Source organism: Pseudopodoces humilis, chromosome 1 (assembly GCF_049639895.1).
Source record: "Pseudopodoces humilis isolate 2021_Gansu_Grassland_sample_001 chromosome 1, ASM4963989v1, whole genome shotgun sequence".
Classification (NCBI taxonomy): Eukaryota; Metazoa; Chordata; class Aves; order Passeriformes; family Paridae; genus Pseudopodoces; species Pseudopodoces humilis.
Genome location: NC_142200.1, coordinates 84,510,465 through 84,532,683, shown reverse-complemented (window position 1 = coordinate 84,532,683; position 22,219 = coordinate 84,510,465). Strand labels below are relative to the sequence as shown.

General features: G+C 35.0%; 1 protein-coding gene across 2 annotated transcripts in view; it reads right to left on the bottom strand.

Annotated features, from left to right (window-relative positions):
- Positions 1-22,219, bottom strand: part of EXOC2 (exocyst complex component 2) — a 125,572-nt gene that overhangs the window by 74,234 nt on the left and 29,119 nt on the right. For both annotated transcript variants that reach the window (XM_005526452.3, XM_088063939.1), the window contains 6 exons: positions 20,894-21,007; positions 16,371-16,495; positions 5,581-5,661; positions 1,667-1,812; positions 1,489-1,570; positions 887-989 (listed from right to left, as the gene is read on the bottom strand). In XM_005526452.3, the coding sequence (XP_005526509.1) occupies positions 887-989; positions 1,489-1,570; positions 1,667-1,812; positions 5,581-5,661; positions 16,371-16,495; positions 20,894-21,007 (651 nt within the window). The remainder of the gene's footprint in view (positions 1-886; positions 990-1,488; positions 1,571-1,666; positions 1,813-5,580; positions 5,662-16,370; positions 16,496-20,893; positions 21,008-22,219) is intronic.

Below are 22,219 nucleotides of genomic sequence, written 5' to 3'. Positions count from 1 at the left end.
AGAATCAAGCACACATATAACTATGAGTTTTTCAAAGAATCTTTAGAAAAAGTCCTAAGACTTGGCTTAGGTTAAGCAGCTGCTCTTTGAAGTTTTCAAGCGTCACAGAAGAAAGGAGTGCTGCCATCACAGACATAAAAGGCTGAACTATTAATCTTAAAAAACAATTCCAATTAATAGGCAATATTTATGTAGCATCCAGAAGAATGAGAAGCACTCTACATAAATACACACAGGTCACTGCAGTCACAAACTCACACGACACGAAGGGACCTAAGACACCAACACCGCACTTGGGCTTGCGCGACGGGGTCTGGTGCACACACAGAACACTCAAGACCTCGTGCAGGTGTCTGAATTTTACAAATGCCTCCCACACATCACATCTGGTCTGCTTCTTTTAGGATAGCTGGTAAAAACACTAAGATTGTCAAGACACACTAGGAAGCCTGGTAGCCTCCCTGTCATCTGCCTCAGGATTACTCCATTTCAACATCAAGTCAAACTGAAGTGCAAGACAAGTTAATAAGGAACCTATTATGAGGTATCCAAACTAAAAGTGGTCATTTCAAACACAGCTTGCAATATGTCGGGTTTAGAGAAAGCAACAAAATCTCAACATGCCTTAAAGATTGAAAAAATTAAATTCAAATCTCAATTATGTTTCATTAAGTTGCTCTCATTCAAGAACTGTTTTTCAGTCCTTCAATAAACAATCCAGTACAATTCCATTGCCATTATTTATATAATCACGAAGTCTCAAAATACTCACAGCTTTAAAATCGGTATTTAAACCATAGTAAAACTAGTCACTACCCTATCTAGGAAAAATTTAAATACACATTTAACACCATATGTCTGATGAAGGCACTAGGCAAATGATTACCTTATATAACGTTTCTGATCATGCAATGTTGACGGAGTTTCAAGCAGCTTATCCAACAGAAGTTCTCGTAAAGCTTCAATTCTAGTTTCAACTTCAGCATAATCTAGGAATAGGGAACAGGAATAAATCCAATGTGTCCTTAAACAGTGTCATGAACTGAAAATTATGTTATTTTCCTAGGGTATCACTTGTGGAGTTAATGTGGAAATCAATATAAATCATTTTATAACAAGCCACATCTGAAAATATTGCACATGACAGTTTTACAAAACCAGAGAATTAGACTTTCAAGTTTTTCCAACAATAGTGAGAAAGGTACTCAAAGTCACATTATAATTACTGCAACCTTTTTTTATGTCTAGTAATACCAAGCCTAAATAAATAAATAAAATTGGCTGTGATTTCACATTTTGTAGTATATGCTTCACTCAGAAAACTTGCCAGAAATATTGCCTAGAGTAATTGGCTCCTATAAATCCGTAATTTGTATGGATGAAAATCTGTATCAAAACCACAAAGAACTCTTTGGTCTCCTATGTGTTTTTTAGCCTTTAAGTTAAAAAAAGCCCCGAAACCATTAAAAAACAGAACCCATATCTTACATTTTTTGAACACTTGAACCTCTGTCTTTCCGAAGAGGGACTTGGCTTTTTCGTAGTCATTAATAACCACATCATAATCGCCCTTCAAAACAAAACCAAGCATTTACATTTATCAAGAAAAAGAATAATGTCAAAAGGCTACTTTCAGCAAATGGAAAATTATTTTAAAGTATTATACCTTCTGGATATTTCTTTCAATATTTAAAGGAAGATTGAAAAGAAATTTAAAGCGCTGAAGAACATTAAGTGCATTTCTCGTTGAATCAGCTTTGTCCTTGCGACCCAGCACTTCTTGAAATAAGGTATCTGCTGTGTTACTGGCTCCTATTTCAAAAGGGTGACAGTAAGAAAAAGTAGAGTTAGTAATCAGTTGAAATCACAAACAGATTTTCTTCATTTTCATGAGTTATTCAAGGTTTTTTTTAGATCAAATGAGTAATTACTGCTGACTTTCATACTTTTTTGTTCAACTGTGTTCACATTTTATAACTGCTGAAATTCTATTTCTAAGTGAACCACTTAGCATTTTAATGTGGTAAGACCCCTGTGTGATTAATAACAATCACTCTTTCCTATTTCAAATGCTTAGCTTTGCTGCAGATATTTTATAGTTTGCTTTGGCTCCAGATGTACATTTGACAACCAAATTATGCATCTCAGGATACAGAAAAAAAATCACAAAAAGCTTTATTTTTAAAGAAAGTATAATTTCATTTTGTTAATTAATGTCAGATCTTCAAAAGTTATCACTGTGTCTTACAAACAATTTTTTAATGTTTTCAAGTCTTAAAAATTATTAACAATATTTGAGCCACTTAAAAGTACCAGTGGTTAAGACAAAGACAACGTCATGACTAAAAAAGCCTAACTAGCTGGTCACTGTAACAGAATGAATACAAATTGTTTTCACAATGCATTAAAACTCTTACTGGCCTCATCACACACAAGATGAAGCCTTGGTCAACAATCTCATGAATTTTAGTCTCTATACTATCTAAAAATACTCTTCAACAAATACATTAAATATCACCTTAAAACTTTTTCTATCCAAACTAAAAAGCATCCTATTTTCTAACAAAGATTGTTTCCTCACATAGAATATAAACTTTCATTTATAGTAGAGAAGACTAAAACTGCATATGAATATTTCCATTTTTCAACTTATAACTTACTTTTAAAAAAAAAAAAGTGGAACTGCTTTAGCCTTTTTCATCATTGCGTGTAGAAGTTTCTACATTATCTGGTCTAGTGACTATACTTTAAGCAAAGATGAAAAAAATTACATCAGTCTCGCTGGGTGGCTTGCATGCCATTTTCTCTAGTCAACACTGTGGGTGGCCTGCTCATGTTAAAAGTAGTCTTTGTAAAATAATTGTTATATCTAAATAATGTTTAAACTTTGTTGAAATTTTGAAGCCTTGATGTAAAAAAAGTTTTGTCAGGACATCTATTTCCACCACATACTATTCAGCATAGAATACTTTACTCCATTAAGGAGAAATGCACAATGAAAACAGTTAGCTGGACATTTAAATACAGATCACTGTTAAAGTATGATTTTCCTCAAGGTTATATGAAATGATTGTTTTGTAAATCCTTCTAGTAAGTAACATTTTGTTTGTTTGAATTCATGTTTCTTGTCCATTCTTTTAACAGTCCAGAAGCAATGTGCTGTACCTGGGAATTGAAGCTATATTCACAAAGTATTTTTTTTTTATTCAATTCAAACGTTTTTTAAAAGGTAATTGACAACTGCAGGAAGACCACAGTGATTTCTATCTTAATCTCTTTATGAAATCCTCAATTCAGGTAAATGATTCTATTTTTTTTTTAATGGTACTTTTTGTGTTTTATAAGAAATTTAAATTATCAAATTACTAATTAATGTATTAATGAAATTCAATACTTCATGCAAAACAGGTCTATCTTTTTAGAATGAAAATATTGCAACATTTCTTCCCTCCTCATCCCTCCAAATCCTTTCTACAATAACAATTTTTATCTCTTGACTACTGATGAACCATCCATGGATAAAGTTTCAGTTCTTATATCGATTATGTTTTCAAAATAGATGATTCATCTACAGTGAGTGAAACTGTCACTTCAAAATAAATCTCTAGTTATTCAACAGTTGTCTTAGAGCCTGACAAAACCACTACATAAAGGAATTTGATTTACCTCCTTTAATGTACAATTCTTCATTAAATTAATTAAAAGACATTGTATGTTTTTAATAGTATAAATTTAACAGCTTGTTTAGCAATTAAATTGAGCAAAAATTCCAGACATCTATAATTCCAGCTATAACACCAAACCGCTCTTTTACTATCCCATGCCATTTCAATTCAATAATTTGGAACCTTCTTAACATACATTCAGATGCTGTGGAAAACATGCTCGTTATTAAGGGTTTGTAACCAAGCTCACACAACAGCAGTTGTCTGTCAAAACATGCACCTACAGTCCATAAAATGCACAATTCAACTAAAGAATTAAAGTCATTTTTGAAAGCAGTCTCTGCTACTCATGGATTATGGAAGCTTTTCAATGGTCAGACAAGAGACAAAGCTTTGATCCTAAACTACTTTGCATAATATTATTTACTCTTTTTAAATCCTTGTATTCCTACTTCCCTGCCACCCACCCATCATGACTTGCAAAGTATCGTGAGGAAAAGCAGCCAATTCTTTTCATAGCAGAGCCAAACTTCAAACTACTCTGAAGTGTCTGGCACAAGTTCTTCTAAAGATCCAGCTTGAAAAAGACAGTTTGCATCATCTACATAGAGTTCAGTCACCATTTATCAAATGAAACAGTAATTATATATTATAGGTAAATTTATCTTATATTAGTGTATATAGGAAAATATCACCGGCCTAAAGTTTTGCTTTTTTATTTAAAATCTGTCACACAATTTAGTACAAAGGAAAGTGCTCTTCAAGGAATCTGTGTTTGGTGCATGACATGGCCTAAATACAGAACACTGAGGTTTGCTCTGGAAAATTTCAGACAATGCTTCTATTTCTCCTACCTAGATGTACCAAATATTCAGCACACACAGACACATGCTACAGTCTTTATTATATAGAGGTGTAAGGTTTTATGTGGTATTTTTTGATGATTTTAAAATCTTTTGGAGGTTTGCTTTTTTTCATTTCAGGCATCAAGATGAGGGAATAACATTGTTCAAAATACACCTTTATTGTGAGCATCAAGGAATCCCTATTGAAAAGGGCTAGAGCAAAAGGTTCACAAAACCCCCTGCTTTCTTTGTGCTCCCCACACAAACACACATACAGTCACTGCTTTCTTCATACAAGAGAAGAAAAACAGTGAACTTCCATGTCACTTTCTTGATTTCATAAAACACACTCAGACTTTCCAACACTGAGTCAGCTATCTGCATGTCATTGCTGCTTATTGATACAGCACTAAGGGAAACATCCTCTGTGAAAAAAATCACAATGAAACAAAGTAAAATTATCTTGGCAGAAGTCCCAGAATTAAAAAAAAAAAATAAAGAGTAACTTTTTTTGATCTGGTGAAACACATACGGAACTGCAGCAAATTCAAGCCACCTCTCTCAATGCAACCTTAAAGCTTTTCAAGGTTTCTAGAAAGAATGCTCATGCCAAATAGTCTAAATACCAGCACATTAAGTGAAAAAGATCCTGTCAATAGACCTTGTTACTGCAAACATCTTATAATCAGGATTTTTTCTGCCTTTAACATCTTACAATATTAGTATTTAGCTAAGCTCATCCTTCTACAGTTCTGTCTGTCCATATAGTTCCTCTGTTTTCCTCATCCACTCAAACTTGCGATGCCACCAAAATTAATCTAAAGTAAGCACTTTAGAAGATATTTATTTTGATATTTATTTGCTTTGTTATCGCAAACACTGCCAGAAGTTGTGACAACTGCTACTACTTATTTCAAAGGACGCATTATCACACCCTGGAACCATTATCACCAAACAGGGAAGAGATGAGAGACTGTTTTCTACTGTCTACAATATTCCTAGGAAAATATTAAAGCCTGTTAGAAAGTCCAAAGTCCATAAATAGCTGCTGCTGGAAGGACAAAACTTACTGTTCAGTACATTCTCCAGTTTTTGCGTCATGGATCCTTCTACTTTTTCCGTTCCATCCGCTTCCAGTTTTTGATGGATTGCTGGAATAAAGTGTCTAGTTAAAATGCAGAACACTTTAATAGGTGGGAACACATTACATCAAAGTGACACTTTTAAACATTTTTAAAATTAAAAATAAAGTGTTATTTTTCTTTTTAGACACAAAAAAATACAAACATGCTTCATGGCAGCAGAGTCTAGTAGAAGACAGGGATTAGAGTCAGACACTGCAAAATTTTAACCATTACTTTGACACAGACTTCCTGTATCTTCTTGAACAAGACAGTAATGCTTAAGGGAAAAAAAAACACTACAATCACAAGGACGGAATAATCTATTAGCTATTATCATCTAAATTAGCTATCTTGTACTGGAATTAATTAAAATTTTTATTTTGAAAAGTACCACTTAAACACATAATACTTCTGCTTTGTAAGTCATGGATGTCACAAAAAAACAAATTACCAATAATTAAAGGGTAGAAAGAGAGTCACTGGGAATCTGGATCATCCCAAAATCAAGTGCTAAAACATTCCCCCATTACTTCTTTTTATCTATAAAAAGGTACTCCTAAAATACAAAATAAGAGTTTCTTGAAGCATTAACCATTATCTCAGTGCTTCTGTGTAATTTTCCTCAAAACAACAGGAAAACAGAGGGAAGGTTGCTTTACTTTTTTTTTTAAACGATGCTATATTTCTCCTGTCCTACATACCAAAATCCAGAACTCTTATTTCTATGTGGTATTACTTTTGGAGGTGGAAATACACAGTGTCAGCACTAATTGGTTCTTTTACTATAATTTAATCTCTTTTTCAGTGAGGGAGAGACTTAACAGGACAGCCTGATGACGCTATCTTACTCTGAAAATATGAACAGTGAATGTAGTGTAGGCAGTCCTTTCTTCTACTTCCCCTCTCTCACACAGTCCTCCTTCCCTCTTCTATTGTTGACCACAACCAGCACAAACCAGTATTTCTCTCTTTTAAGGTATTATTCCTGTATATATGCAGCACATATAAAATATTATTTTCCTTTCAAAGTTTTAATCTGTTAACGTGCAAAATCTGCTCTATCAAATAGCCGTGAGCTCCTATTGCTTTAGATATATTTGAGGCTTAAAAAAACCCCTCCTACTGCTTTCTGCTTGTCCTCAGTAGAATGAAGTTAAGCTACCCTTGAAAACAGTGATTACCCAGTGCTTTGAAAAGAGCGAGGAATGGTAATATTTTAGTTCAAAACACAGATGCAGTTCTGAAAGCAGCCTCTCAATTGTTCCAGCTTATCTTGCTCCGGTTGGTATGGCAGAGCAATGTGAGCTCCTCAACTGGATTCTTTTAAGGTGAAACATTAGAAGCAGCACTCCAAGACTACACCTGATGAGCTAAAAGAGATACCTGGCTATCAATCCACTGGGTGAAAACTGAACTAGGTCTGAAATATTGCCATAAACTGCGCATACCATGCATACAGAGATGCCATTGCCAACCGGTTTCCTCTCCGGTGCCACCCCTACTTGCCCAGGCCATGAAGTTGCAAGCTAACAAGTGAACAAGGACAGGAACCCTGTGGTTCTAAACTCACTCCTACTGCAAGGAGTGGGCGAGGGTGGCTATTCTGAAACAGGATAGACCTCTATAGTCTCCACGCTCTTTCAAGGGAGGAATTTTTACTGGGGGGAGGTAGAGGAGACAGGCAAGTAACACCAGTGTGCAATTAAAAAAAAAATAAAAAAAAGAAAAGAGAAGGAAAAATTCATTATTCTCAAACATCCATATCTGACCCTTCAATCTCCTGATCCTATATAAAGAATTACAGGAAGTCTTGCTTTCATGAAAATACAAGAACAACTCTATTTTCATTCTTAAAGTCATCAGAGGGTGGGAAGAAAAATTTCATTAAGACACCGTATTTCTTAAGACAAACCTTAAATGAAATGAACTAAAAATAACAGATTCTTGCATATTTTAAGGACAGAGATATATCTTAAAAGACAGTGTGTTGTTAACTGTTACACATATTTTGTGTACAACATGGACAGCACTTACCAACAAGAATAAGTCTACAATATAATAACAAAAACATTAGTGGCTCTACTGACATTATTCCATTTCTATATATTATTTTCAGCTAGAGGCAGACAATTACTGTAGTGCAATTAACGTTTCATACTGAAAAAAAAGTTCAGCAGAACAGCAACCACAACATAAACAGTCATTCTAAAACCAAATGCTGCAAGTACTATTGGAATCACATCAAACTGCAATGATTTTAATTTCTGCATTTTGAAATCATTCTATGAAACTTACTTTTGAAAGATACTTTAAAAATGGACATGGATAAAAAACTAAGTTACACACTGCCTAAGAGATTTTTAAAATTTAGAATTTTGGAGCCATTAATTACGTACCATTAATGACTGACGAATTCAATATCATGTAGCTTCTGAAGGGGGCACACCTAAGCATTTCCAAAAGTGACCTGCAATATCTATACCTCTATCAAAGCATACATACTGGCAACAAAAAGTAAAACATGATGGGGACTTCCTTCTTGTACATAAGTTTTAAAAGAATACTATTTACTGTGTTAGAACCTTCAAAAAGTCTCAAAATATAGCTCCTTATTATGAAGGCAGCTTATTTAGAAATTATGATGATATTAAAGTTAAAATATCATGATCTTTCATCAGTTGCTGAAAGTTAAAATACATCTTCCCAAAGCACTTCTATCTTGTTCAGAAAAGAACATACAATAGCGATATACTATTCCCTCCTCTACCTTTTAGAAGGCAGAAAATATTTTTTTTTACATTGGTAGCTTTTGTGCATAGCAACCTGGAAAATAGTATTCAAGAATCATAGCTTGAAAATTTTAATGTTGGAAACCCAGGAAGAATTATCCTATTAAATCAATTCATAATGCACTTTCAGACAGAGAAAAGTATGTCAGTGGGGCAAAACAAATAAAAATAAACCAAGGTGTTAAGTTTCAGAAACGTGGAAAGCATTGCAGAGTACAGATAAAGGCATATTAAGCATATGGAACTAGGAATGTAAACCAAAAGGCATTTTTGAACTGCTGTCTAAAATAAGGTATATTAGGACATTCTGTAAAATCTAAACCTACTTAAATTATTCTGTGTTCACACAATGAATTTGTTATATTTCCTTTTACATATTTAAGCTACTTTGTTTACTGTAGCTATTTTTACATATTATACTCAGATTTAGCAATAGGTACATTTGTTGTGTTCCAAGGCTAAATTACAAAAGAAAAAAAAAGTTTTTGCAGTGAAAAGGCCTTCTAATAAAGCCTAAGCTTACTCCGTTTGCATCAAATGATTTTGAAGAAGTGCATGCTCCTTCCATGGGGACCAGACAAAAAGTCTTTGATTTAGAAGTTTAGACAAGTGAAACTATATGCAGTCAGGAAAAGTATCTGTAGACCTCATCTTTGGAAGGAATTTAGAAATACTAAAGTTATTTTTTTCTCTTAAAGCACTAAATCCATCTAATAGTGGGATGATACTGTTCGGGACAGCCCCCGTTTTTCCTGTACCCAAAGCGCTTCCTTTTGCTGGATGTAGCAATCGCACAGCTGCAGGGCAGCTGTAGTGAGATAATTTGGTGCAAAACTAACTCACTAAGGAAGAAATGCTGCTTTACTGATCAGTGCGCTTTTCTAACATTGCCTCAGTGGCAGCACTGCAGTATAAGGAAAGGAGCATATGGCCAAGGGAAGGTGGAAAGCCATCATACTCTTCCCACACTATCCAGTACTTAAGATTACCCTCAACTTATCACTGGTTGCAATAAGAGTAAGGAGAAAATTTCACGTCTTTGAAGGCTTGAAGTAAAGGATGAATGAGATTTTTCTTGAACTGCCAGTTACCCTGGATTTACCTGACAGAAGCTATACAAGTTGGAAAAGCAGCTGGAAACCTAGCAGAATCTGTTCCTTATTTTTAGGAGCTTTACTGTAAGAAGCATACAATAAATAAAAGTGAGGAAAGGCTACATCTGGATGCTTCAGCTAAGGCCAGATAATTAACTATATTTTGTATCATCTTTGCCAATAAGTGTTCACGTTTCCCAGCTAAGAATATTTAAAGACTTGCAAACTTCACAGCTGCAGGCAGATACTGATTAATAATAGTGAAGAAACTAAGTTCAAAACTCACAGCCTCTGTGACTAAATACACCAGAACATATGCAAAAGTTCAATCTGGCAAATAATCCATAATTATTTGCCTTTATATAAAAGGCCTTGCATTGAAATAAACTGCAATTAATTTATTGCTACTTGTGTTGAAAACGATTTTATTTAATCTAAAAAAGGATATGGGCTTTTTTCCCTAGATTTATGGCAACCATAAATCTATTAAATTAAACCATACTTGCCAGGATCATGCAGATTTTGATTTGCAAATTTCATACTTGATTTCCTCATTAGATATTTTTAAAACACATTTTGAGACAGGCATCAGGCATGGCATTCTGAAAAGTTCATCAGCCTAACTCTCAGCTCAAAGCAAGACAGATGAAAATTTTCTGCCGTCTCCTGACTAAAGGATGGCTAGAAATGCATTTTGCATATCTGAAAATCTTACTCATTCTCACAGAAATGTGGTTAAAGAAAAAAAGTACTTAAAAGAAATCACATCCTTTTAGTCAGGTGCAGAAGACAGGAGGGGAAAAAGTACAAGAAGGGCAAGGCCAACTCAGCAAAGTATTTCTGAAGAGCTGATGTGGTAACTAAACCGGGCACCAAAGAACAGTACTAGAGGATTGAAGAACACATGTTAGAACACTGCCAGGATTCATGCCCAAGGCATGAATAAAAAATGCCTTTAGTTTCCTTTATTGGAAGATTAACAATGTTTTGTAATTTTAGCAGAATATAAGAAGATTATTGATGAGGATAGTATCCCTATATAAGGTAAAAATTGTTCTGAATGGATTCAACAGGACTGCAGAGCTGCATATAAGAGGAACACAATAAAGACAGCATGCCATGAACAGAGCTCTTAATACATTACTCTATGAAAATCTTTTAAAAAAAAATATTTTTTCCTATGGCCATTAGTTAATAGTGCTAAGTCTAGTTTGGTTTGGTCATTTCTGCAGTGCCCCCTGAGAATTCTAGCTATTTATGTACTGGCATACCAAACTTGGCTTTGTTTTGGGTAACATTATTAATCCTAGCAAAAAAGACAAAATAGTAACTAAATGCAATATTGTCTTAAGTTGCCTTTTTGTGTTTTGCTTCTCTAGCATTTACTTCTTCAAGCTTGTTTACCCAGCACAGTGGAAAAAAATCAAAGAAAATGGACAGACTTAACATGATATTTTAAGGTAATTAAAACACAGAGCTTGGAAGGGAGGCTTTATTGATATATAAACTCCAAAAATTTTAGTCTAAAAACATTATGAGACCAGACAACTTGTTCTCAGATGGACTTATATTAAAGCAAGTCTGGTATCTCTGGGCAAATATCTTGGAAATAGACAGGAAAATGTGGCTTATTATTCTGCCTATGGATGCACTAAAAATTCCAGGACTGGATCTAGGCCTTTGCCAGAACACTTCAGCGTTAAAGAGCACAGAACATGCTATTCTTTCTTTTCTGGCACTAACTTTCTGCATCTGTGAAACATAAAAATAGTGAAAATAAAAGCAGCTTTTAAATGTTGCATTTAAAAGGTGGTATGGAAATCAAAATGGAATAATGCATGAAATTAAGGTGGGTTTATGGCTTGCAGGAAAAGTCTGGGTCAAATTTAATCATAGATAACTTTTTTGCACACTTGCAATCAATTGCAGAAGTTGCTGATGAAAAATTGCAATTGCAAAATTTATTTCTCCTTCTATATACTTTACTATTTTTCAAATTCAAACAAAAAAGTTAACTTACCTGAAAAAAACCTAAGTTCATAAAATATGACAGCCACACAGTAAGTATAAGCTGCCAAAACTGCATCCCTTTGGAGAAATTCTGCTAGTAATTAGCTCACACCTCTAAAGCAGCAACTGATGAAGAAGCTGCACGAGCAGTCAGGATAAAAGCAGGTACAGGTTTGGGCAGAGAATTTTCATTACGGCCTGTGACAATTCCTGCTGTTTTCTACATTTTCTAATCAGATTTTTCTCTTGCTTGAGACAAAAAAATCCCCCAACTCCCTACACAATGCCATGCTAGGACCTGCATGAAAGGAAATTTTGAGCCTTTTATCTATTGTGATAACTTTTGCTTTGATGAAGTTGCACTAAGGTAACAATTGTTCTGCTACAAAAATTGACAGTAAGAACTGCATGAAGAGGAAGCATTCTTCTGAGACTAAACTGTCTACCATCAGTTGGATACTTTATGGCACCCCTACATCAGGTCATCTTTCTCTAGAATACATTTCTCATTTTAATGTCCCTCTTGTTATCTAGTGCTGAAAGATCAGAACACAAGTTTTCAACAAGCAAAATTAAATTAAGTTTAATTTTAAAAATGCCTAATTTAGCACATCTATTTTTTCTGAATGCTGAGAAGGCCTGTAAATGTAAGGACAAAATATGAAGCAATGATAGTGCTTATGCTTCTCATTCAGCTTTTATCTGTAAGGGTAACACAAAGATGATTCAAATATTCAGACAGGAGGGCCCACTTGGAAAGCTAGACAGTGAGCAGAGAGCAGATCAGCTATTGCTTCATGATGACTACATGAAGGCATGATCATAATTCTTAGCTTGAAATAATCCAGCTTGCACCTACTATGGGGCACAGACATGCAGGAAAACTGCTACTCTGAAGTGACTGATAGGCTCTCAGATATGTATCCTATACATGCAGCATAATTTTTTTCCAGTTTGTTTCCATGGCCCTATTCTTTCTTATGCTCTACAAATTATTATCTTTAAAATCACTACCTGTAGCAGCAGACTGTTCTTACCCTGCAAAGACAATATTCTATCACTTGAAGTAGGATGAGGAAGATAACATTAATAGACACACAGCACAGGGAGAAGTAGAAACAGAGCTATTCCAGACATTTCAAGTCACCTGCACAACACTTAGGTAGCAATCATACATTTGAATTTGATTTACCCAAATTCATAGGTTGAACAAAAATCAATACTATTTGAAAAAGTATACACGAGAGTAAAGTAAAGCAAAAGTGTGAATTAAATTTGTTACAAAACAGCAACGTGATAACAGCAAAACCTGGTATACCATCCCAATGCCACTCTACCAAGCAAAAACAGTCATGCACTGGCATTTAACTGGACAAAAGAAAACCATTTCAAAATTAATCTAATTTGCAAACAGAATCACTAATGAAAAATTGGATTGGCTCTATATAATCTCTTTAAATTCAAATGTAGCAAAGCTCCTCAGAAGTCTGAAGTGAAGGGACATGCTTATGACAGACTAGAATCAGTTTTTAGCTACTCAAATACCCAGTCTGACTCAGAATTGAATATAGCTCAGATGATATTTTTTGTTTTATTTTCAGAGAAAATGCATTTAACAGACATAATGGCAGAAACACTGACTTAGTCTGAATCCAATCTTGAATGAGTGAATGAGCACTAACATGCTCATTCTAGAATAAGCCTTAGGGAATGAACTGTAAAAATAGTCTATAAGAAGAAAAAAACAGAATAAAAAAAAACAGGCATTGGCCAGATTAGGATCATTTCAGCCAGGTAATTTCAGCTACACTATCCTATCTTATGCATTAACAAAGGTAGTAGACAAAATGCCAACTATAGTCCAAGGTCCCTATCATGCAGGTATTCCCACAGGCCACATATCTGAACAGGAGTGGGAAATGGAAAAAAACGAACAGTGCTGTAACAGCAGTGCTTCTTCTGTACAGACTTCCTGAAAATGTGTTTGTAGCAGTAATTGCAAAAAAACCTGTTGCCATGGCAAACTAGAGAGCCAAATCTAAACCTCAAATTTTTTCATGTATCTGTGTTTTAAAGACATTACAGCATCTTCTTTACCTGCCAATAGAGATGTTGTACTTACATGTTTTTGTATAAGTGAGTGACTGAAGTAATTTCCCTATTTATTCTCATTTTATTTAAATAAGAAGAAACTGCAGCCTTAGGTCTTTGCAAAGAGCATTTCAGAAAAAGTATACTGAAATACTAATATTATTATATAAAAGTATACTAATTTTCTAACTTTCCCAATGACTTCTGTGTGGGACACAATTTGCTCATGACGGTAAAGTATGTCTTAACTACAAAACAGCCACCCCTTTTAGGAATGCTACTTTCTAGGTTGCAATTAGAATTACAGGAAATGAACCAGCTGAACTCCCAACACTGACAAGTGGGTCAAGTTGAGATAAACCCTGCTCCCCTCAGCTCAGTTTACAGCTCCCTTCAGCTGATGAAACAAACTTCCTGTTGAGCATCTCCTCTGCAGAGTCACTGTCAAACAGTCAGCCAAGCTAACAGGCAGAGAGACATGGGGATCTGATAAGGCTATTATATTTTCCCAGAAATTAAAGCAAACAAAGATGGGTTCTGGTCTATTTGAGCTCTTATTTTCTTAGTAAACAGCCACTAAATCACAAAATACAATAAACATCTTAGGACTGCTTTTTATGCTTTCAGTTGCTTATTTATGAAAATACTAATAATCATTTAAATGTGTAATAGAGTCTGATAGTACACTGAATATCAGACAGAACTTACTGGTCCTAACTAATGAAAAAAGCTGCACAATCATCAGAAATTCAAACACTGTTAAATGTAAAAGAGTTTTAAAAGGCATGTATAAAAGCTGTAGAGGAGTATGAAGTAACTGGAGAAGCAAGTGTTATGCCTCCTAACATGATCCTCCCATGAAAAGTTATCCTGTACTAATTTAGGGAGACTTAAGAGAAATAACTGCTCACAAGTAGCTCTGTTCTGTAACTACAATTCAACAAACCTGCAGTTTATGAAGCATAACCACTGGGGTTAGAAGATGTGTTCTAAGATATCTGAAGGGGAAAATTGAGAGTCTAAATTTTTGCCCCCAAAACACCTGTGTCTTTAAAAAATAAATCAGATTTTAGAAATCTTCCCAAAGCAAGAGAGTTAAAAAAATATCTAAACCGAAATGAACCAACTCAAAAAATTTAAATCATATTGGAAGACAGATAAAATGTATTCAGTAAGGGTTTTCCCGTGACTCACTTTTCGTCTGTGACAGTTGTATGCTCAGCATCAAATAATAAAAGTCCACAGAACAATGGCTATGTCCCTAAGAGTTTGTGCTGAAACAACTGTTCAGCTTTCAAATATAAACTCCTCCTCATGTAGCTTTGTTGAAACATACAAATTCCAGTTGCACTTTTTAAAAGGAGAAAATAAGACATAAAAATTCACCCTTACATGTGTAAGGGCAGAAAAGTGCAATCACTGTCTAGCCAGATTATATTTTTAATTTAATGTTCTTCTGTTAAAAAGTTTGAATTTCACAACTGCTTGCTGAAGACTTAATGGGGGTTTGTTTGCTTGGAAGCTTTTGTTTGATGGTTTGTTGTTGTTTTTTTAAAATATGCATCTGAGCTGCTTCTCTAGAACAATGCTAATAACACTTACTTTTAATTCTCAGCATCTTTCATTAGAGAAAACTGTAGTGATCAAATGTTCTGGAAAAAACTTTGACATCTGGCAGAAGGGCTGGATGATGGCACCAAAGAAATCTTTTTTTTTCTTCTTGCTACTGGAAGCCATATCCAGCTTAACAGTTGATTGTACCTATCACAATTTCAAGTCTTAAAAAAGTTATGCAATTTTTCCAGCTATATTTTCTCAAAAATATCATGAATAACGAGGAAGAAGCAGCAAATAAGTAGTTCTGCATTCAAAACTGAAATTTGTATGCAATAAGAATGGGCTCATCAACTGAAAAGAAGCAAAACCCTTTTGCACATGCATTCAATATGACATTTCAACAGAAAAATGTGTATTGCAATGCTACAGAGGGCAGCTGTGACCTACACTGAATCCTCATTAAGAATTTAATACTTTTGCTATTGAACCTAGTTAGATTTTGGCCAAAGGCGTCAATGACCAAGATGGATAATCAGCACAGTGGTAAATGACAAATCTATTTGGGATGGTTTCCTGGGCACTGTTGCTGTCTTATCCAGGCCAGGGCCTCACTAGACAGGATTGTAAGTAGCCCACAATGAGGTTTGACCTGCAAGACATTTGATGCTTTAAGATTCTGTTTGTGTGTGTCTATATACAATAAACATATATATTAAAATGGTAACTACAGTAATCTCACCTAGTGTGCTGCATTCTCCAAATAGCAAGCAGAACAGAAAGGCTCTCTGATTTCCCAAAGTAACCAGTGTCTGGATATTCATATAAATATCACCATCTGACTATTGAATAAGGCATCATAAAATCAAGTTTTTTCTGTTGCTACAGTTTGCAAATCATCTTAATATTAACTCCAGTTTAACACTTCTCTTTCTTGCATTTGTAGTCTAAGCGATTTGATCAAGTGCCTTCAATGCCTTTAAGATACAGCTGGTGATATCTTTTGCAAATAAACCACACCAATCAGCTAGCCAGTTCTAGCTTGTGACCAACACAATACAGATTTTGGGCTCATTATACAATTTGAGTACAATTTTTGACTGTGAAGAGAAACAATATTTTTATTATTAAAATCAACCATTTATGCACATAAGTATTTTCATTTATACTGTACTTATTAAGAGCAAGGAATCTTTACCTGACAGAGCATCTTGTGCTTCAAAAAATGTGCTGAGACCTCCTTTCACATAAGCTAGGCTCCCTTCATTTTTCTTATTGGCTTGTTTCTTCAAATTCACAACAGCTGTTTTGAGCTGATCAAAACTGAAAACAAACAAGAAAACCCCAGAGACATTCAAACAGTAAGGTCAGCTAATAAATAAACAGAATAAAGTATTTGGAAAATAAGGCCACTTACTTTCAGAACAACTAGTAAGGGTGAAGCAATTGCTAATGAGTGTGCTTTTCAATAATGAGCTTATTTTTAGTCCAAGGATGTCACTTTTTTAGTTTCAACCCTAAAAAGAGGGCTCCTATCATTTGTGATGGAAGAGATTCCTTTATAATACAAACTAGTCAAGACATTTCTTCTAAACATGCAACACTGCTTTTACTTAACTGTCTGTACTATATTAAATAGGTGACAGTAGAATTCACTACATATAGTACACAGTAGATTAACCACTGAGATGTTAGGAATCTCTTTAATAATAACATTTGTTTAAATCTGCAGCTTTACTCACAAACCTTTCTCACTTTTGTTTCTGAATTCATTCAATATTTTTTATGTTGGTTTGGACATACAGTTCATAATTGAATACAATATTAGTGCAAAATAAAGAAAAGCTGAATTCCTTATCTTTTTATATACAGTCTGCTGAAATATTTTTGAAAGGCACTTCATGCAGCAATATTAACTGTCAATTCATCAATGTTGTTAGTATGGCAGACTTCTTTTTATATCTAAATTTCTCAATATTTCTCAATTTTTGCCAGTTTACATTTGATTTCACATCTTTATTTTTCGCAAGCACCTGCAATTAATGGACAAGTCTTATGCTGTGAATAAATCTTCATTAACTGTAGATAATTTTTTTGTTATAAGTCAAAGGATGAGGATTAATATGACCTCAGCAGTTAGATTACTTGATTAACTGGAAAAACACCACTATAAACAAGCTCAGAAATACAAATATAGCAAATAATTTTCATCCTTAAAGTCTTTCTTCCTGGCTGCAGGACAAAGCAATCTCTCTAATACAAAAAGAAAAAAATATCCAAAAACTGCGCTACACCTCTGTGAGGTGAGGGATCAGTGAAGCAGAAAACTATGACATAAGACAATTCCATCAATATTCTGCCCATTCTGAAAAGAGCTGGGGCAAAAAGATACATTAAGAGAACAAACTTTAGCCCAGGCAATGAGAAGGCTATCACCACCTGCTGGGAGACAAAGCACACTGGTGCACTTAGAAGCATTTTCTTTTTATACTGATGATGTCACAACATTTTGCCTAATTTTCTGTTTCCATCTGCTGGACAGAAATAACATTACTCATTACCTGGATTGGTCCACTTGGCATATGAGAAGTACTTACCAGCAGCATTTTCAAGATAACAAAAATCTGTAGCTCTCCTTTCAAGCACTGTTTCATGTTATCTGATGATCTAACAGCGAGTTAGTTTATTTATATTTAACAGGATATTTCCAGGATTAAAAGAATTAGTAGAAAGGATGTTATACTGATTTGTTAAAAATAATATCCCTCAAGGAAAAAACAGACATAAGCTAACCAAAATGTCAGTGCACTACACATTTACCATTTCCAATAGCTAAGGTTATGCAGAGGACAAAAACTAAACCATTGCTGTGTTTCCAGAAAAACAGCACAAATTATATGGGACAGATATTTATACAACTCCAGAATATTTTTAAGACTACACATTTTGAATTGGGAAGAAAAAGAAAATCAACCAAAACAGTTTTGCTGCTTCTTTATTTAAAAAGATACTCATAGTTAGATTCCAAACATGACTGGATTTACCCTACCCTGTGAGCATTTATTCCTGTTGAGTTTTACACTGCTCTTGGATCTTCAACACTAAAATGTGGATTTTATAAACCAACATAAATGGAGTTAATATGCAAAAAATTCCAGAGTTCATTTAGAAGTACAAATTAACACTTTTTATTCCATTGGTTGGAGGAGATCGTTACTTGAAACTGTTGACATGGATTTTTTTTCAGCAAGAAGGATGAAATAGTGAAGTTGATACCAGAAAAAGTGTTAAAAATGTTTTTTCTAAAAGCACCTAACTCATTCAAGCAGTATAGCCACTGATATTTATCCACTTCTGAGCTTGTGGCTCAGCTCTCACATCTTTCTTAAAGCAGTGGCCATAGCTGGGCAGAGCACTTCAGCTGCAGCTTTAACAATGCCAAGCAGAATAATTATCCACAGATCTTACCTAACACATTGCTGCTGATACTCCCCAGAAGTTGATTTGCACTAGAGAGTCAACTTTTACAAACATTGGATTGTCCTCTGTATGACTGCTTTCCAATCCCAGGTGTACACTCTCCTGCTTGCCTTCCCCCCACCTCTTTGAGTCTTGAATTCAGCTATTTCACAATTGCTACAGCCACAGCTGCCACTAGTTATCACATCCCCTGCTCTGCCTGCAAGAATCAGATTCAGAAAGTAGCACCCCTGAAGGCCCATACCACAGCTATGTTAGAAGTCATTCACAGAACTCCTCAAAAGCCTCCTGGGATTGCTGCCCCTCCTGTAAATATGAAGGACATTAAAGTCTTGTACAAGAACCAGGGTCTGCTTTCTGGAGACTTCCCCAAGTTGCTTAAGGAAGATTTTGTTCACCTCCTCATGCAACTGTAATGTGGCCCGTTCCAGACTCCTGAACAAGATCTCAACCATCCTGCTCCATAACACAGCCCACATATTTATTCCAGCTGTTTTTCACATGAAGGTCAAATCCCTCTCTTCTTTCCTGGCTATCTTTTTCAGGTGGCCTCTTGCTGTCCATCCCAAAATACGTGAGCTATCCTACTTTATTCCAGTGGTATATTTGTCTAATTCCACGTGGAGTTCTGTCTCTTACTTGTTTCTCAGACAGCACATGAGCTGTAAAGGCACTTGATATTAGACACTCCCAGCTAGTTTTGTAACTACCTACAGCATTCTTAATGCCATCACTGAACCCACAGGTAGGACTGTGTCCCTTCATTTAACTGCAGGCTGTTATCACCATCCCCTGATATTGCAAAGTTGAAGTTTTTGACATGAAACTGCAAACCTGCTGGCAAAGAGGTTCTCACACTCCTACCCCATTTTTTCAAAATAATTCCATTTCTCACTAGCAGTCTTTGTTCTTTAGTCATGGATCTGGTTACAGAAGTAAAAAGTGCTGCTTTTGAAACCAGGGGTACAGCCATCTGTGAATCTACAGGATGCATCCCTATTACCTGAAGCTTTTCCCTTCACATGTAAATCAAAGGGAATACCTAGACTCCCACATTCTTCACTCTTGTCCCTAGTCTGCAATCACTCATGATCTGTTCTACATCTCTCTGGGCAGTGTCACTGGTGCCCACATGGATGAGCAACAAAGTGGAAACAGTCCAAGGGTCAAACTGAGAAAATTTTTTATGAAGACCAACATCAAAAACTGTTTACTCTTTATCACTTTATTATCCCTTCAATTTTTTAAAAAAACCTGATGATCCCCAAAGTTATCAGATTCTGACAGAAAACTAATTTGGAGTAACTTCTCTTAGTTACTTGATTTCAAAAGATGCTGTCATTGTAAGTGTATTAGGTAATAATGTTCTCTTGCTGTTCTGGCCCTTTAAAGTATCATTTTGAGAGGAAATTTAAGTATTTCCCAAGCAGAGTAATGGTTATTTCTGGACCTTCAAAAACCAAATATCCTCCTACCCTCAAAACCAAGAAGCAACCTTTTTCTACCAGTAGGAAACAAAACTAAAACAATTCGTAAAGTGGTATTTCCCTTTAAAATACTAATCAGAGCATCTAGCTGAAAACAGCAGAAAAGCTCATCTTCTCTATAAAAAATGGCTTCCAGTATTATGCAAACACAAGCAGATAAAAATTTTGGAATTCAATTATACATGCATAAATATATTTATATAATATACTCATGTATTATATATGTATTATCATATATTAAGTACATACTATCAACTGTATTTCTAAACTAAGATCTTAATTGTCAAGATTTCAAGGGGTTTACCTCAAAGATCTACTTGTTTGTCCAACTTCTGCTACTATAGCATTTTCCACAAGTGTTAACTACAACCTAATTGATACTAACAATTTTAGTAATCTGTTCAGTGCCCATAACCTGTGTCTCTGTTCATGACTTAACATCTGGAGTTTCCACTCAAGGCTGCTAACTTCTTGATTCCTAGAATTTGAAGAAAGAAAGCTTCCATCTGACATGGGGGCATGGGGATAAAAAAACCCTCATCATAAATTAGGTCTGGTTAAAAACAAGGTGTTTCTCAGAAGCAGATTAAGCAAACTTGTTGATTCAAGTCTCAGGCCAAGCAGAAACACCAGAGACAATTGTGACTACAGTTCTATTGCTGTAAATGCAAACCACCATCCTCACATTTACTGCATAATGAAATACCATCAGTGACTTGCATTTAAAACAATTCCTTATATGATAGCAACAAACCTTGTTGTTGAATGATTCTCAATCAGGTACCAGGCAGCAGAAAAGTTTTCACTTGTGAAATCGGCGCTCATACCAGGAAACAGCGACTCCAAATCTTTTTGAGGAAATCTGCCCCTGAAAAACAAATATTCATTTCTTCAGTGAAACATAGCCTTGTAAACAGTTTAAAATTAAAACAGTCACAAAAATCCCAAACTAACAACAAACACCAAATCATTTCCCTGTAAGATGGGAACATTAACTTGCAACTCACCTTGAAATTAAATCCACTATTACAGACACATCTAACAAGACCAGGAAAGATTGAAATCAATTCTAAGTAAAACTAATTTCACCATTTTCATTTCACTATTACACATAAGACAGAAATATTGTCTGTACAATATGCTTTTATTTAACTTCAAAATGGCAGGACATCAGAAGTTTGACAGCTTGTAAATGATCTCACACAATTATTGTCTATTGACTCCTGAGCAGCAGAAGTCACACAGAAACACGAAAGGGAGACACACAGAATATACTTCCATTATATACAAACACTGAAAAAAAGTATAATACTGAGTTAAAATAATTCTCTTGCAAAACAGAACACATTGATCTGTCTGTTCACTACACAAAACAAAGGAAAAACGGGCTTATCTCAAGTGACAGCCAGCAGGTTCTGTTAGTTTTTATTCAGTTTTACAAATGCATGAAGAAACCATGCGAGTCAATTCCTTGTGGAAACAGGTTCTCTACAACAGCATTTTAAAAACTATAAGTAGTTTCTAAGATACTCATCCAGAAAATTATTCCATTCACTTTAAGTCTGTGTAATAAAAATATTTAAAGCACTTTCTGATGAAAACATGACAACCTTCATCCCTCAGTCCGGACACACGCTCAACACTTGGCCATATTCATTTCACCATGCATTCAATACATCACCAGGTGCACTCCCTCCTCTCATCTTCACCACCAGCTACATCCCATCTTCAGAGACTGATTGTGTCAAATAAATTCACTTTTGGTCAGCCCTAAATGGGTCAGTCAGTTGGACTAGATGGATTTATGTCCCTTTCAACTGAAATATTCTCATCTATTCCAAAAATTTACTATTTCATTTTTGGATCACAACATCCAACTCAAAAGACAATGAAGTCCTTCTCTGATGCTGACAAGTTAGGTGAGCTTTGCTATACGAAGTATACCATATACAAATGAAAATCTGCCCTACTTTGCATTTGAGAGCAAACTTGGGTGGGAATAGCAATCCAGAGTCAGTTATAAGAATTATATTTAACACATATGGAAAGCCATTTAAATGGACACAAAAGCAGTGATTTG